General features: G+C 43.3%; 1 protein-coding gene across 6 annotated transcripts in view; it reads left to right on the top strand.

Annotated features, from left to right (window-relative positions):
* Nucleotides 1–17311, top strand: part of KLF12 (KLF transcription factor 12) — a 233455-nt gene that overhangs the window by 164441 nt on the left and 51703 nt on the right. For 3 of the 6 annotated variants that reach the window (XM_083737875.1, XM_083737876.1, XM_083737877.1), the window contains exon 5: nt 4610–4669. The exons of the other annotated variants lie outside the window; for them this stretch is intronic. In XM_083737875.1, coding sequence (XP_083594001.1) covers nt 4610–4669 — 60 coding nt within the window. The remainder of the gene's footprint in view (nt 1–4609; nt 4670–17311) is intronic. 6 annotated transcript variants of the gene reach the window in all.

The raw sequence follows: 17311 nt of genomic DNA, 5'->3' as shown, positions 1-17311 counted from the left end.
TGAAATCAGTAGGACTGAAATGTGCTTGCAGTTGCTTGAAATCATTTGTAGTTTGCTTACTTTGGCTTTATGTATCTGTGCCTTTTGATTTTTTAAAATATCTATACCTCACTCTTCTTCCAAACAGTTCAGAGCAGAGTTCAGGAAAGCTTACCAGCAGTTCTCAATCTGTGGGTCCCCAGATGTTGTTGGACCACAACTCCCATCATCCCTGAGCTCTAGCTAGGAGGTGATGGGAGTTGTAGTTCAGGACCAGACCTGCATCCTATGAGTTTCCTACAGGACACTTAAAAACAAAAATCCCCTTTTGGATTTCAGCAATGACAGTTTAAAAAAGAGAAGAGAGCTATTCATCACCCAACAACCACTAAGATTGAGCAATAATCAATCAACTGAGCAATTGTGTACTGGGCTCAGTCATGTTTCTGGGCTCAGTTAAGAGTGCTGGTTTTGATCTTTAAAGCTCTTATTTATTTGGGATAGAGTTATTTGTACCCATATGAACCTGCCCAGGCCTTAAAATCTGCCTCAGAGGAACTGCTTATAAGCTTGCCAGTAAGGTCAGTTCAGTTGACAGGCACAAGAGACAGGGTCCTTTCTATGGTTCCCACCAGATTATGAACTCTCCAGATTGTAAGAAGGATTTGAAAGCCCACTTGTTTGAAAGCTGTTACTTTAATAGCCTATTATTGACTGGATCGAATTTCTATTTTGCTCCTTTATTTATTTTAACCAGCCCATGTTTTTAAATACTTGCATGTAATGCTGCTTTTGAAATGTTATTTTTTGAATGTTAATGTGGTTTATATGAGATGTAAGCTGTCTTGGGTGGGCTGTGCCCAAATGTTGGCCTGTAAATAACTTTTTATAAGTTATGTTTAAAACTTTTGAGGACCCCGTCCATTTCATTGTTCACTTGTTAGAACCCCATTCATTTTAGAGCCAGGGTGTTGTAGTGGTTAGAGCATTAGACTGGGACCATTGGAGACCAGGTTCAAAACTCCAGTCAGCCATGTTGGTCACTTGGGTGACCATGGGCGAGTCACTGCCTCTCAGCCTAACCTACATGAGTACAGGGTGGAGTACAGGGTCAGGTTTAAGGTGCTGGTTTTGACCTTTAAAGCTCTATGAGGCCTAGGACCCACATACCTATGGGACCACCTCTCCGTGTATGCCCCTCAGAGGACCTTAAGGTCCACAAATGATAACACTTTGGAGGTCCCAAGTCACAAGGTGGTTAGATTGGTCTCAACCAGGGCCAGGGCCTTTTCAGTACTGGCCCCGACTTGGTGGAGAGCTCTGTCACAAGAGACTAGGGCCCTGCGGGACTGGACATCTTTTGGCAGGGCCTGCAAGACAGAGCTGTTCCGCCTGACCTTTGGTTTGGACTCACTCTGACCCTTATGTTTCATTCCCCTTGTGGTTTTGATCTATGGGCTATTTTTAAAATGAGGCTGCATTTTAAATTGTATTTTAACCTCTTTTTTAAATTGGGGTTTTTTCCCCTATTATGTTTTTATTGTAAATTTACTGGTGTTAGCCACCCTGAGCCCGGCTCTGGCCAGGGAGGGCGGGGTATAAATTATTATTATTATTATTATTATTATTATTATTATTATTATTATTACCTTGTAAGGATTAAAAAATAATAATGAGTGTGTCTGCCATGGGCACCTTGAGCACCTTGGATGGAAGTTGGGGTGATCTTAATCACATCAAATTGAATGGTTCTTTCCCATTTCTGTTGCTTACATTAATTACGTGACCCTTTCCCCCTTGCTTTTACGGGGAAGGCGTTCTTTTCTTTTGCTGCTGCCGTTGCCATTTGTGGCAGCAGAGCTGATTTCAGGGGCCTCCTCCTCCTGCCATTTTATTTCCCCAGTTGTATTGTGCCTAGGTATTCAATTGTGTTTAATAGTGCAATGAAAACAAATCCCATTTGTATCCCGTTAGTAAGTGATTGCGTTCATTCTGTAACAAATGACATTTGAAGTGAAGGAAGGCTTCCCGTTGAGTTTGATTTTTCATTTGTTTTGAATGAATGCCCATCCCTAGTCCTACCCCTAGTCATTGCCCCTTTCCTGTGAAAATAATGGGGGAAGTTATTTTGCATCCCACATTCTGTATATATCTCACATTAGCTAGACCATAGCCATGTAATAATACCGAAAATGTTTCCCACAAGAAAAGCATTAAATAATAGAAGGTCCTCTTTGTCCAGAACACCAGTCTTCATGGTAAAACTACCAATTACAACTGTATATGATTCATACCTCTAGGTTTCACAGCTTCCTGTCAGCCTCCTTTGGGGTTAGTTAATTCTGGCGCACTGGTGCATTAGATATGAGTGGATCATGCCCTCATGCAGCCACATATTACCCGCTATCAGAGAAGCCTGCCGCTTGTTTTTATGAGTGGTTGCATTCGGACATTATGCTATTCCATGATTTACTGTTGCTCCTCCCTTCCCTCCTTCAGAACAGCCGTGAGGATGAAATCAGAAATGTTCACTTCCGTTTTGACCTACTGCCATTTAGAATTACCACAGTTTCGTGTTCAGCGGTCACACAAAACTGTAGTTATTTCAGAGGAGATATAATAATAATAATAATAATAATAATAATAATAATAATAATAATAATAATAGCTTCCAGTTTCTAACAGCTGTTGGAGAGGATTTTGGGTGGCGCAGGGAGCGTACAGTCATACCTCGGGTTACAGGTGCTTTGGGTTGTGTGATTTCGGGTTGTGTACCGTGCCGAACCCGGAAGTACCGGAACGGGTTACTTCCGAGTTTTGATGCTTGCACATGCACAGAAACGCTAAATTGCGCATGCGCGGAAGCGGCGACTCGCAACCCGCGTATGCACAGACGCGGCGCTGCAGGTTGCAAACGGGATTCCCGCATGGATCATATTCGCAACCCGAGCGTCACTGTACAAGTTTAGACATGTGTCCAAACCAGGCCTCACATGTCTCTAATGTGAGCTTCCCATCTTCAAATCAGAAGGTGCGCCTATTTACTCTTTTACCTTCTAAAACTAAACTTGGGGGGGGGGGGAGATATACTCTGGTGCCTCCAATTTTAAATAAAAATGTGTGCACCTAAGCTCTCAGAAATTTGGAAAGCACTAGTTTAGAAGTATGTCGCCCATACTTGGGACATACTCCCAAGCAAATTTTCATCAGGTTGCAGTTCTTAAACCATAGCACCTTTTGTGTTTTTCATTGTTCAGTACATTAGAATTCATGCAGCGTAATAGCCTCCATGTAGGGTTGCCATATTTCAAAATGTAAAATTACGCTGTTTCCGCTGCTTTTTTCATTGCATTGCCATACATTCGGGTTTTCCCTGACGCCATTTTTACACCCAAAAACCAGGACATTTCCCTGACGTATGGCAAGCCTACCCCCGTGCTGCCCTATTTCTATAATATCTTCAAAATCTCCCATGTAGTTTCCAGTGGTTTAATGCATGCCTCCTTCAGAAAAATATCATGGAATATTCCAAGCAGATAGGCACAAGGTTTTGCAGACCAGTTGCAAGTTGTTGTTGTTGTTGTTGCTGCTGCTGCTGCTGCTACTGTTTTAAATGGTATAAATGTTTGTTTTTGCCACTGAATGAATCCCATTTCCTAGCCAAGAATGCAGATGATCAAAATTCTTCCAGAATCATAGATACCATAGAATCATAGAATTGGAAGGGACATCTCATACATCTTAGTTAATGCAGGAGCCTGGTTCTGAAATACTTATTGTTGAAATTTGTACACCTTAGACTACTGTTTTCTGTGAAATCGCTACGTTTAAATTCTAAACTAAAATGCTTTACTCCTAGCATTTTCATGTGTCAAAAAGCAAACATGGTCCGGTATTTCACTTCAGTGCCGATATCATTTTATTATTATTCATAAAGTGCCTGTCATTATGCTTCATTATTTCTGCCTTTTCCCTCAGAGCTGCTGAAATTCTGAATTTGTGAATTTCTGCATAAACTCTGCCAACCTGAGAAATAAATTTTTTAAACTAGGTCACAGGGCCTCCCCAGAATCCCTCTTTGGCAAGCATGCAGAGTAGGATCCTGGCCACAACCCAGAATGGGAAGCTGGCATGGTTCCTGTTTTTCATCCAGTGGAGCACTAAGAGAAAAAGGTGGGACTTATCCTGACCTTGCAGGAAGTGTGCCCTTATATTCCTAATTTTGGTTATCTGGTTCGAAGTGTACTCCTGCTCCTAGCAGATTAAATGGAGTGGGTCTACTCTAAGTAGGACTTAGCTGACGACAGCCCTAAATCCTAACAGCAAATGTAGTTGAAATAAATGTCAGATGTTTCCATTGAAAAAGAAGTCATAGCTATCGTTTTTTAAAAACACTTTAAATTACCCAGTGATGGACTCTGTCCCTGTAAGATTAAATCCATCACTGTTTCAATGCTGCTCCAGGTGAATTTCAGCTGGAAGAATACAAAATCTTAGGTGTAGGCTGTCTGTGCTTGTTATTGGGGCTGTGGTTTTTTCCCCCCTGTACGTCCCCCTCCCTGTTGTCTACCCCCCTCTGACGTTCTTTGGGGTATCTTAAAATTGCTAATTGTCTGTGTTCAATTTCCAGAGAGAGCATGTGGGGCTGTGCCAGGTCAGCTGTTAACACTTTTCGTTTTTTCAACTCCAGGTATGAAGTATTTTATTGTGCATTATATAATGTTGATATTGTGTACTTGAAATTTCTGGGAAGCAGTTTGCTTCTGTTTTATTTCCCTCTGTCACGTGGCTGGCCACTGCAAAATAAAACAAAGGATTTCTGGAGGGAAGGTGCAAAGTCAGCACTGCCGTATTTTGCTCCATTGTTTCCCTCTTCACTAGAAAGCGGGTGTGGGGGCCACTGGTATCCAAAAATCTCTAAGGGCTCCAACATTATATCCTCCCGATATTGTTGGACTACAATTCCCCTGCCAGCCTGGCCACTGATCAGGTGTGGTGAGAGCATCCAAGAACGTTTAGGAGCCACCATTTTGGCTAGCCCTGCTTTAGATGAACAAAATGTAGCACCAGCCTTGGGATTCACCTAGTCAAAAGCATGGTAAATATCCAATTCTTACAGCCTGCCTGAGACTGCAGAAACGGGGGTGGGGGTGGCCCTATTAAGCACCTGGTGGGCTACATTCATCTCGGAGGGTAGCAGGTTCGGCAGGCCTGATGTGCCAAAATTGCTGCCGTCCCGATAGGTGGCCAAACTCTGCATCTGTGGACATTGAACACAAATAAATGGGAGAAGGACGCCTTGTTTGCCAGTCAGCTTACATTCAGTATTTTTATCACCAGGTACACAACACTTATAATTCTTCCATTTGCACTTCATCTGCCCACCAGAGGGCTGCTTCACACATCGTACATGATTGTCATTGAGAAAGCAAATACTATGTATTTCTGTCTGCTTAGGAAGGCAGTTGTGTGAAGCATGTCCAGCAGGGATTGGGCTGGTTTCCACCATGCCAGCAAAAGCCTTTGTTTTGGGATGACGTTGTTGGCATGGTTGGAACCAGTATAAACCACACAGGAGCTGCTTCACATGAATGAATCCCTATCCAGAAGAGAACCCACCGTTTGTCTTCTTGGAACAAAGGAAGCTGTCTGCCAGACCCTTGCTCCATCAGTCTGTCTACACCAGGGGCAGTCAACCTTTCTATACCTACCACCCACTAATGCATCTTTCTTGATGGTAAAATTTCCTTACCGCCCCCCAGTGCTCGATGGAAGGAGGATTCAGCTTGTGTCGTAGAACCCCCTACCGCCCACCTAGAATCCTGAAACGCCCACTAGTGGGCGGTAGAGACCAGATTGACAACCCCTGGTCTACACAATGGATGACTTGCTTGTCGACCTCCAGATGCGGTTGGACTCCAGGTCCCATCAACCATTGCCAGCGTGGCCAGTGGTGAAGGATAATGGGAGTTGGACTTCCAACAACCTCTGGAGCAACACAGGTTCCCCACTCCTGGTCTCCATTGACTGGAAGCAGTTCTTCCGGGCTTCAGAGATGAGGCCTTCTCAGTCCTGCCTGGGGACACCAGAGGTTGAGCCCGGGTCCTTTCACATGCAGAGCATGTGTGCTCTGCCACCAAACTTTGGCCCTTTCCTGTGGTGGCAGCAAGGTCCCTGGCACAAAGTATGAAGTGTGGGCCTCCGCCAGATGTTGTACCCCGTGAATCTGTGCCCCTTAACCTTTACTCTGTATTCATTGAAACTGATGTCATCATATGTGCTTGACTTACCAGGAGATGAGAAAGACCCAAAAGTGCTGCAGTGTTGGTGCTGAATCTGGACCCTAGGTGCTATGCGTATCGTGCTAGAAAGCCAGACCAGCACCTAATGTTACACAAGCAGTGGCAGTACACAAGCTCAGTTTTAAAAGTGAAGACTGCTGTGTAGAACACCACATAGGCAAACTCGGCCCTCCAGATGTTTTGGGACTACAATTCCCATCATCCCTGACCACTGTTAGCTTGGGATCATGGGAGTTGTAGTCCCAAAACATCTGGAGGGCCAAGTCTGTCTATGCCCGACATAGGTGAATTATTTCAGTCTGGCTGGCACCGTGCTTTGACCTTGTAGAACTGCTCTTCTACTTAAGCCTGTTTAATCCATTTGTGGCCACTGGGGTCAGTGGCGTAGCGTGGGGGGGTGCAGGGGGGGCCGGCCGCACCGGGCGCAACATCTGGGGTTAGGGCAAATCCACGGGTTAGGGGGCGCAAATCCACGGGTTAGGGGGCACAAATCCACGGGTTAGGGGGCGCAAATTACTTGCCTTGCCCCGGGTGCTGACAACCCACACTACGCCACTGACTGGGGTGCAAGGACTTGCATGGTCCTTAGGAATCCAACCTTGCAATTTCAACAGCTGCAGAGATTGCAACAGAACCTGGCCACACATGCGGACAGCATACAGACACTTCCAGGTGCTTACTGGCATACACTGAAGCCAAGTGTCAGTTTTGGTGTTTGGTGCTTTCGTACTTCAGCAGCTTGGAGTGTTGCAAGCAGCAACATAACTTCAGGTGGCTGCAGATGCCTGTAACTGTTGACATGTTTCTTGCCTTTTGATGCTTTAAATGACAATGTGCTGACTGCAGTATTGACTGTCAGGTTAAGGTCCAGTGAAAGTTCAGTTTAAATCCAGGTCAAAGAGGAACAGCTGTATGTATAAACTTCCAGCCCACATTAGAGTAGAAACGTGAGAATTGAGACAGTGAAATTTTGTTGGTTCACCATCCATGTTAGTCTGTCATAGCTGGCCACAAGGATGTATTATTGAAGCATGCTTAGAAGTTCTAGTCTCTCTCTCATCCACACACACATAAATTCTATCTTATCTATCTAAATCTATATAGCTCTCTTATGTGTACACATGCATGCATACATCTTTTCCCCCGGTTGGGGAGAGAATTTGTGTTTTCTCTTTGAGACCCAAGCTGCAGTGGCAGAACGTCAAAGCCACATATGCAAAGAAGGGATCTGTAGAAGAAAAACAGCAAGTGTTTAACTCTTCCCCCTGGTGGGACCCCCCCCCCCCATTATGTTGTCATGTGTGTGTTCACCATGTTGAGTGGAGAAAAGCAGCTGAAAGATGTCGCAGGGAGAAAGTAGCAGGCAGAAGACTAAGTGAAGAGTCCATCCATCAGCTCTTCTCTGCAGACTGACACGTACATGCTTTCAGCAGAGAATAAGCAAATATTTGGCCTCGTTAAGAGCTGGTTGCAAGGTCCATACTGCTAGGGAAAAAATGAAAGGACATTTTGTGTTGCTTTGCTTGGATGTGGTTAGTTGTCATTCTTCAGGTAATGGGTGCTCTGCTAATACCTAATATATCAGGTGCTTTGATATGGATGGATCACATGAAAACTGGCAGATGTGTTCAATGGTGCTGTGCTCCTGTCAGAGAGTTTTCAGTGGGTCTTGATAGAGAAGCTGTTGACCCTACCCATTCTGTGTGAGTCATCTTGGAGAATCCGTTACTTTCAGGGTGCTGAAAGTACAGTTTTGTGTTTTGCTCTCCTTAAAACGCTGGTCTGCCCTATTCTTTCTTAACGTCTTCTGCTTCATCATTTTTGGAGTCAGACTTGCAAAAACTTAATGTAGCTAAAACTAGAATTATGCTCATGGGTGTAGCATGTCTTTCTGATGCCATGTCTAATGTGCAGTAGCTATCCTTTAGTGGAGAATGAACAACAGAGTGGTTAGAACTGCTACAGATGTACCTGGAACGTGTTCTTTACATGTTCCCATGACTTCTGAAATATAGTTTCTCCTTTCTTCTTGACCATGCAGCTTTGATGCCCTTCCAGAGCAATATTAAAAGGTAAAGGTAAAGGTACCCCTGCCCGTACGGGCCAGTCTTGACAGACTCTGGGGTTGTGCGCCCATCTCCTCAAGAGGCCAGGGGCCAGCGCTGTCCAGAGACACTTCCGGGTCACGTGGCCAGCGTGACATCGCTGCTCTGGCGAGCCAGAGCCGCACACGGAAACGCCGTTTACCTTCCCGCTAGTAAGCGGTCCCTATTTATCTACTTGCACCCGGAGGTGCTTTTGAACTGCTAGGTTGGCAGGCGCTGGGACCGAGCAGCGGGAGCGCACCCCGCCGCAGGGATTCGAACCGCCGACCTTTCGATCGGCAAGTCCTAGGCGCTGAGGCTTTAACCCACAGCGCCACCTGCGTCCCTTAGAGCAATATTAGATGAAGCTAAATGAATATGTTAGAGAATTATTCTTATTTTTAAAGGAGAGGGAACAGTTCACCAAGTAGGGCAGCGAAGTAAGTGATTTGCAGAGTTGTATGGTTAGATGTGGACTACTGATTTATTACTAACGTTTGTCATTATGGAGGAGGGTTCCATGAGCAGGAATTGCATTGCAAGGACCCTCAGGGACCGCAGTGTGTAGCCATACGTTGCACACATGCCTGTCAGTAAAGACTGGCTGGGTCTCCCAGTGTCAGGGGCGATGGGCGGATTTTGCCCTAACCACAAGTATCATTTCCAAGGGTAGTAGAACACTATCCTCCATAAGAATGGCAAATATTGATTTATGGAAGAAAGTAAAGAGTAGCAATCTGGGATGAAGGGCTTAGGCAGGTGTCCTTGTGATATTGTTTGAGACACATGCTCAGGACTTTTTATTTCAGCAACCTTAAATTTAGTTATTTGTTTTGCTGATTTTATCTGTGTTTTTATGTACACTTGTTTTTTAACAGTTTTGCTGGTTTTTTGTATAATTACATTCTGTGCACAGCTTAGAGAGTTTCCTACATGTTTCTGAATAAATCAACGGACCTCTAGCTTTTGAGAAGCAATGTTGCTCCTATCTGCAGAGACCTACACTAGGGCTGATTTTTTTTAAAATGTATGATAATAAATCCCCAATCAATGCTTTATAAATGTCACCAAGTTCATATTTCTCCTTCGCCCTTTCTGCTCTCTGCCTGGCATTCATTTGGCTCTTGCAGCCTCCTTTTCTTTCTGATTCTCCTTTGGCCACACAGCAAGCTCCCTTTTGCCAGATGGGTTGTGCTTGGCAGCTGGAAAATCCAGGTGCCAAATTCTAGAATGTAGCTTTTGCACGTTGACACGAGGGCCTGTTGTTGCCTTCTTAGATCACAGCTTGGCTTACTCTCTGACTGGCAGCTGTGGAACAGCCTTTGGGGTTTCATGTAAGGGGGAAATGGTTGTGGGTTGGATGCATTGCTTGGCTTGAATGACGTTGTTAAATACTATTTTCTAAGTCTAAGGTGAAATTGCTTGCATTTTGTCTCATTCATATATATATATGAATGTCTCATTCATATATATATGAATTCTGCTTTTGTTCACACTGATAATGCTTACCTTTTTCAACACCCTTGTTAAATTATTATTATTAATAATAATAATAATAATACCTATTTCTACCCTGCCCATCTAGCTGGGTTTCCTTCCCCCTCCCTGCATCCGCTCATTCATGTTCATGCATGCTTTTAATTGCATGGACACTGTACTTAACATTCAGTCTGACTGTATCGACACGCTTTTTGAAAATGAATGTAACCAATTAATCAATATTGAGTGTATTTATTTATTTATTTATTTATTTGATTCCATTTATGAATCGCTTCCCATAAGATTTCTCAAAGCCTTTTCGTAACAGAAACATCAACGATAAAAACTACGGAAAACAGTTCCATATGTAAAAACAATTCTGTACATGCAAACAATTGAAAATAATTCTATATGTAAAATCAGTCAAAAGCAATCCTTTTACACTTGCCCGAGAGTAAATACTATTAAATGAAATGGCACTTGAATCTGAGTAAACATACATAAGATTGTCAAAATATACCTCTCAACCCCCTCATCTTGAATTATTGTCTGGAAAGTGCAGTGGTCCCCAAGACTACAGATGTTGGACATCCCTAGATGAAAGAGTTCTCTGATGGTAGAGCCAAAGCAATATTCTACACAAATACACCCACAGTGAAAATGCAGCCATTTTTTAAGGGTTGTGTTGTGTCTCTGGAGCCGGCCTTAACAGATAATGCTACAGAATGAATGTGAGAAAGAGAATCTATTTACATTCTTCATATAGCCTTGAGTATTTTTTTTTCTGATGAGAAGACAGGCTTCCTAGGAATGCTGTTTATCTCCATCCCTGCTACACAAAAAATCATCGGTGTGGATTTGTACGTTGCATTTTGATGTGATTAAGCATTTTAAGCCTATTGATTTCATGCTGAGGATTAATGATGCTGCATGAACAAGCATCAAGGAATAAAACGTATTTACATGCTTGATTTGAAACATGTCCCCCCCCCCTTGCAAAAGACTCCAAAGAACCTGTTGCTGGATAGGAAAGAGATAGCAACAAAAGCAAGACGAATCATGCAATTGTGCACTGAAAGAGACCTGAATTGACTCGTTTTAAGCATAAAGAGATCCAGGAATATGAGGGCTTAATCAGGATTGATTGCACTATCTTGGATACTTAACACCAGTGTTTGACTTACTCTGCTGGAATAAGAGATTAAAAGGATTTCATTATGTGTAACTGCGTATCGGATTTCATTATCGGTAACGGCAACTAATCAAAGAAGGATACTTAGTCACCCCTGATTAATGAGCAGGACTTTGTAACTGAAAAGTGTGCTGGTTTTAGCAACTTAACGGGCAGGACCTATAGATGTGTGTATGTCTAGGCAAGCAGCGCAATATTGTAGATGAGACTCTCAATTCTGCTGTGATTGAGCTCAGAACTCCACAAATTCCCCAGGAGGTCTGACTGCATGTTGCACACAGACCTGTCTTAACTGAAACCTCACTGACCATTTATTTTAAGAAGAAAAGCGATTTGGGGAGGTAGCGATTTGGAGCTGAGAAACTGCAGGCCATTTGCAGGAACTAACACATTTTTGGAAACCAAGAAGTGGGAGGGGAGTAAGGAAAATTTGTGTTAATTTGGAGCAGTGACAAAGAAGACAGAGAAAGAGTTAAGCTGCAACTTGTTTATTTCAAAGATCCCACATCAAAAGCTTCTCTTTTTAAGAAACAAATGAAAGAAACCGCTATTGGGGTTCTATTACACATGTTTGCATGTAATAGATGGTTTGGCCCTTATATTTAGCCCAAACAGCTCATTGTTTTGTGCTCTGCGATTTGCCAGTGTGAGCTTCATTGTACTATTCTCAAGTTTATTGCCCAGCCAATTGGCCATTCCAGAATCCAATGATTAAATCACAAATGGTCAAACATGACCAAACATTCTCAAACATAATTGGCGGCTCCATGTATTATTAAAATCAAATTTAAAAATTGCCCTACCATTACAGGCAATATCAGCAAACATACATCTATCAAAATCACCCAGTAAGTTACATCTATATTAGCGTATTAATTTACTAAACCCATCCCACTTTAAATTTAGAATATTGTTTTGTGCTCCCCACTTTTCTGAGAAGTAGGCAGAAGCATCCTTTTACAGGAAATGTTTTCCCGTGAGAAGAGAGTATGGGAAACTAAGGATATTTTTCGAGTAGTGGGGGAACCAGTAAACGTCCCAACAGGCAATGCTAGTCTTTAAAGCATTATCAGATCCCCAAAGGCAACACCATCACCTTGACGATCCTGAAGGCTGCCACTTGCTATTTAGCTGCAAAAACATGGTCTCGCTTTTGCTTTGCTGGCTAAATTTTAACATTTAATAAAAATGTTATTTCCAGGCAGATGTGTAAGTTTGATCTTAAGATTTAATGCTACCTCCTAAAACCTTTTGGCTCAAGGTGTGGTTGGTGAATGTTAAAAGAAACAAATGGGATCAAGGTAGTCTTGGGAAAGGAGGAAGCATGCTAGCAGATGTAATCATGGCTGGCTGGTTTTGTTGTCCCCAGTGGTTTTGTTCCTGTGTTGTTCTACGGTTTGGGTCCTGTTTAAAGGTAAAGGGACCCCTGACCATTAGGTCCAGTCGTGGCTGACTCTGGGGTTGCGGCACTCATTTCGCTTTATTGGCCGAGGAAGCCGGCGTACAGCTTCCGGGTCATGTGGCCAGCATGACTAAGCTGCTTCTGGCAAACCAGAGCAGCGCACGGAAACGCCGTTTACCTTCCCGCCAGAGCGGTACCTATTTATCTACTTGCACTTTGACGTGCTTTCGAACTGCTAGGTTGGTAGGAGCAGGGACCAAGCAACGGGAGCTCACCCCGTCACGGGGATTCAAACCGCCGACCTTCTGTTTTTGTTTTTTTTAAAATAATGTTTATTAGGTTTTTGTTTAACAAAAACCTAATAATAACATAACATTTTCCAATATCCACATTTCATACACTTCCTTGGACTTCCTCGCACCTCTTGTTCCTGCTTTCTAAACTCATAAATTCTGACAGCAAATTATTAACTTAATTTAGTTTATATAATAAAATTTCCTACTATTAAAATCTCAAATTTTGAAATTTAGCAACTCTTTTGTTAAGACTTAATTGTTAAATATTGTTTATCCAAAATTTGTCTTTTCTTTCAATTACATTCAAATTTATATTCCTTATTACTAATTTATTGGGGCCATGTTATTACAAATCTTACATCTTTCTTAGCATTCATACAATTTACAATGTTTTTGCAAATAGTCCTTAAATTTCTTCCAGTCCTCCTCCACCAGTCATCTCAGCCAGTTCCATATAGTCCATCAGTTGCATCTGCCACTCTTCCAGTGTGGGCAAATCTTGAGTTTTCCAGCATTTAGCAATGAGTATCCTTGCTGCTGTTGTAGCATACATAAAAAAGATTCGATCCTTCTTTTGCACACTCTGGCTGACAATGCCCAAGAGAAAGGCCTCTGGTTTCTTAGGGAAGGTATACTTGAATACCTTTTTCATCTCATTATATATCATTTCCCAGAAAGCCTTCACTCTAGGGCAAGTCCACCAGAGGTGAAAGAATGTTCCTTCAGCTTCTTTACACTTCCAACATTTATTGTCAGACAAATGGTATATCTTTGCGAGCTTGACTGGAGTCATGTACCACCTAAATATCATTTTCATAATATTTTCTTTCAAGGCATTACATGCCGTAAATCTTAAACCTGTGGTCCATAACTTTTACCAGTCAGCAAACATGATGTTGTACCCAATGTCCTGTGCCCATTTTATCATAGCTGATTTGACCGTTTCATCCTGTGTATTCCACTTTAGCAGCAAGTTATACATTCTTGAAAGTATCTTAGAGCTGGGTTCTAACAGTTCTGTTTCTAATTTTGATTTTTCCACCTGGAATCCTAATTTTTTATCTGACTTAAAAGCTTCTTTGATCTGAGCATAATGTAACCAATCTCGCACTTTCCCCTTTAGTTTCTCCATACTCTGCAACTTCCAGTTGTCTCCATCTTTTTCTATTATTTCCCAATATTTCGGCCATTTGGCCTCCATATTGAGTCTTTTCGGGGCCTTAGCCTCCATTGGTGATAGCCACCTTGGGGTCTTATTTTCCAATAAGTCCTTATATTTTGACCAGACATTAAACACTGCTTTTCTGACAACATGATTCTTGAAAGCCTTGTGTATTTTAACCCTGTCATACCACAGATATGCATGCCAACCAAACGCATTATTGAATCCTTCCAAATCTAAAACATCAGTGTTTTCAAGAAGTAGCCAATCTTTCAACCAGCAGAAAGCTGCTGATTCATAGTACAGCTTTAAGTCTGGCAGGGCAAAGCCCCCTCTTTCTTTAGCATCAGTTAATATCTTAAACTTGATTCTGGGCTTTTTGCCCTGCCAGACAAATTTAGAAATATCTCGCTGCCACCTCCCAAAACACTCCAGTTTATCCACTATCTGCAAAATTTGAAACAAAAACAACATTTTTGGCAATACATTCATCTTAATAACAGCAATACGTCCTGACAAGGAAAGTTTCAGTCTTGACCATACATCTAGATCTCTTTTACAAACCGCCGACCTTCTGATCGGCAAGTTCTAGGCTCTGTGGTTTAACCCAGAGCGCCATTCTCCCTTGGGTCCTGTTTACCTTGCCGCATAAGTCCCTCCCCATTCCCTGATACATGACGAGGATTATCTTTTCCTGATACCATCCACTTGAGAAAGCACCAGTTTGGGTCAGCTGGTGTATTTGCATCACACCACCCTCTCCAACTTTCCATCCCAGTATGCAGCAACAACCAGGCCAAAGGGCAGTCAGGTAAGCGGTACAGCCCTACCGTGAGGTCTGCTACTGGTCCCACCCCCAGGGCCTGCAGAGAGCTAGGAATTTAAATGAGGAAACCACACTAAAGTAAAGCCAATTTTCTGCGCCATCTTTGGCAACAGCACTGTGCTTGCCTAATTTATCTATCATCTGGATCAATGGTTCTTAACTTGTGTTCTAGGCCTAGGGAAATTGAGGGTTCCCTTCATTTAATTTAGTTATTAAAGCATTTTTAGACCGCTTCTTAAGGTAAAGCCTTGAGGTTGAATCCTGACAAGACAGAAGTACTGTTTTGGGGCGACAGGAGGCGGGCAGGTATGGAGGAGTCCCTGGTCCTGAATGGGGCAACTGTGCCCCTGAAGGACCAGGTGCGCAGCCTGGGAGTCATTTTTGACTCACAACTGTCCGTGGAGGCACAGGTCAATTCTGTGTCCAGGGCAGCTGTCTACCAGCTCCATCTGGTATGCAGGCTGAGACCCTATCTGCCCGCAGAGTGTCTCACAAGAGTGGTGCATGCTCTGGTTATCTCCCACTTGGACTACTGCAACGCGCTCTATATGGGGCTACCTTCGAAGGTGACCCGGAAACTGCAACTAATCCAGAATGCGGCAGCTAGACTGGTGACTGGGACCAGCTACTGGTACCACATAACACCGGTCTAGAAAGACCTACATTGGCTCCCAGTGCGAAAACTTGGGACCGAATAGTCATTGAATATTCATGAAGCATTTTCACTGAAAGAAGCAGCCTCGAGGGCACCGTTCTGTTGCTGCAGAGAAAGAAGAACCTTCTGTTTTGAGAAGTAATTTTGGCCTTTTCCTATTATTTTAGTAAGCGTTCATTTTTGGCATCTTCCCGTGGCTTTTTTTTAGTAAGCTGATGTAGGCGTGTTGGGTGGGAAATACCGTCGACTGTGCAGGAGCCCTTTTTAAAAATGCCTTAAACCACACCAGAAAGTTTGCATTGATTGTTCTGCCCAAATGCGTCTCAGCAGATCAGAGAAATTGAACTGAAAATTACGACGGGGTTGTTTTCATACCTTCGGCTAATGAGCAGATCCTGGGGAACTTGCCGTTCTTGGCTTTCAGAGTTAAAGCGTATAATCGCCGGCTTGTCCTTAGTAATTGCCTTTCTGTGCCAAGTGGGGCGACCCAGATATCTGCCAACCAGGGTGAGAGGGTTCCTGCACCCTTGAATAGGTGAGCCGATGAGGACATTTCAGGAGAATTAAGTTTTCTTTATCCTTCCACCATGGCAGTAGTAGGTCCTTATTAGTTGTGCAGCTGGTTTCCTGGGGCAGCTAGGATGTTATTCCCTCAGACAGCAAGGCGAGAAAGCCTATGTGTGTAAAAGCTGGATGGGTGACTCCTGGAAGGATTTGCATGAGGGGGTGGCAGTGATGGTTGGGAATTAACCCTCTCAGCCATTGTGGGGATGGAGAGGCCATGCTGCTACTTGCGTCTCTCAGGCAAAGACTAAAGGTACCGTCTCTTGCAAATGTTTCATTACTCTCTGCCATTTCCTCCCTTTTTTAGCTCCTGCACGAAATGGCTCGGTCACTCAGCAATCATCTGTTTTTGCGCTTCCCTTGGCACGCGCGTGTTTTGGTGGTGGGGTGTAGCTGGAGTTGAGGCTGGCTCTCTCATTTCTAGCTGATTCTGTCATTTCCGTTAGGCCTCAGTTTGAACGGATGCCAAAACCAACAGGTGATCCCCCTAGCAGCAAAACAGCAGGAAGTAGGCCACGCATGCATGAGACAGTTCACCAGAGGGGCTGTCTGGCTCGTCTCCATCTCTCTGCATAATTAACACACACAGCCCCCCCCCCCAACATACTGAGAAGAAAATCTGTGCAGAGCAGCTCAGCTGCAGCAGACACCAAACAGCCACTAGAGAAGAATATAGATAAAGGGAATGGCAGGGAGAAGGCGAACTGTTGAAGTGCAGAGATGCACTGCGGTCTTCAAGGGAAACGGTAGTTGGTCCTTTTAAGGAGGTGGAACCAAATTCTATTAGCTGCTGCAGAATAGCATCTGCTCAATTACCCATTATGGATATTTTAAAAGGAGGAAAAAAAGGAATTGCAGAGAGTACTCGTGCTCAAATCACATTATTAAAATTGGTTTAATACTATGAAACAATTCATTTCAGGCCAATTCATTTGTTTTGTTGCTGGGGTGTTTTAATTCAGGGCCTTGGCTAGTTATCTGGCTCTCACTAACTACATGTGCTCATCTAATATTAGAATGAAGAACAAATACTTCAGAATATCTAGCCTTTACAGGACCTCATGGCTAGAGATACGGGTCCCTGTTCAGCAGTTCAACACTGATCCACCAGACCGGCTATATTTTCCCACTTCCCTATCTTTTATGACTTAGCTTACTCAACACATATTTTAAAACAAAAGCTAAGCCTAGAAGCCAGTTTTACAATTCTGCAGTGCTTTTATATGTGTGTGTATGTCACACATGTGCGTGTGAGTGAGATCAGCATGAATGGAATTAGTAAATACATGCAATACATGTGTGTCTGTGCGTATGAGCAACTGTGTGATAAGGGGGCAATGAGTACTGTGTGCACATTTTTTGTGTCTTTT

Source organism: Podarcis gaigeae, assembly GCF_964106915.1.
Source record: "Podarcis gaigeae genome assembly, chromosome: 4".
Classification (NCBI taxonomy): Eukaryota; Metazoa; Chordata; class Lepidosauria; order Squamata; family Lacertidae; genus Podarcis; species Podarcis gaigeae.
The sequence above is the reverse complement of the archived record's forward strand: the minus strand, read 5'-3'. Positions and strand labels throughout refer to the sequence as shown.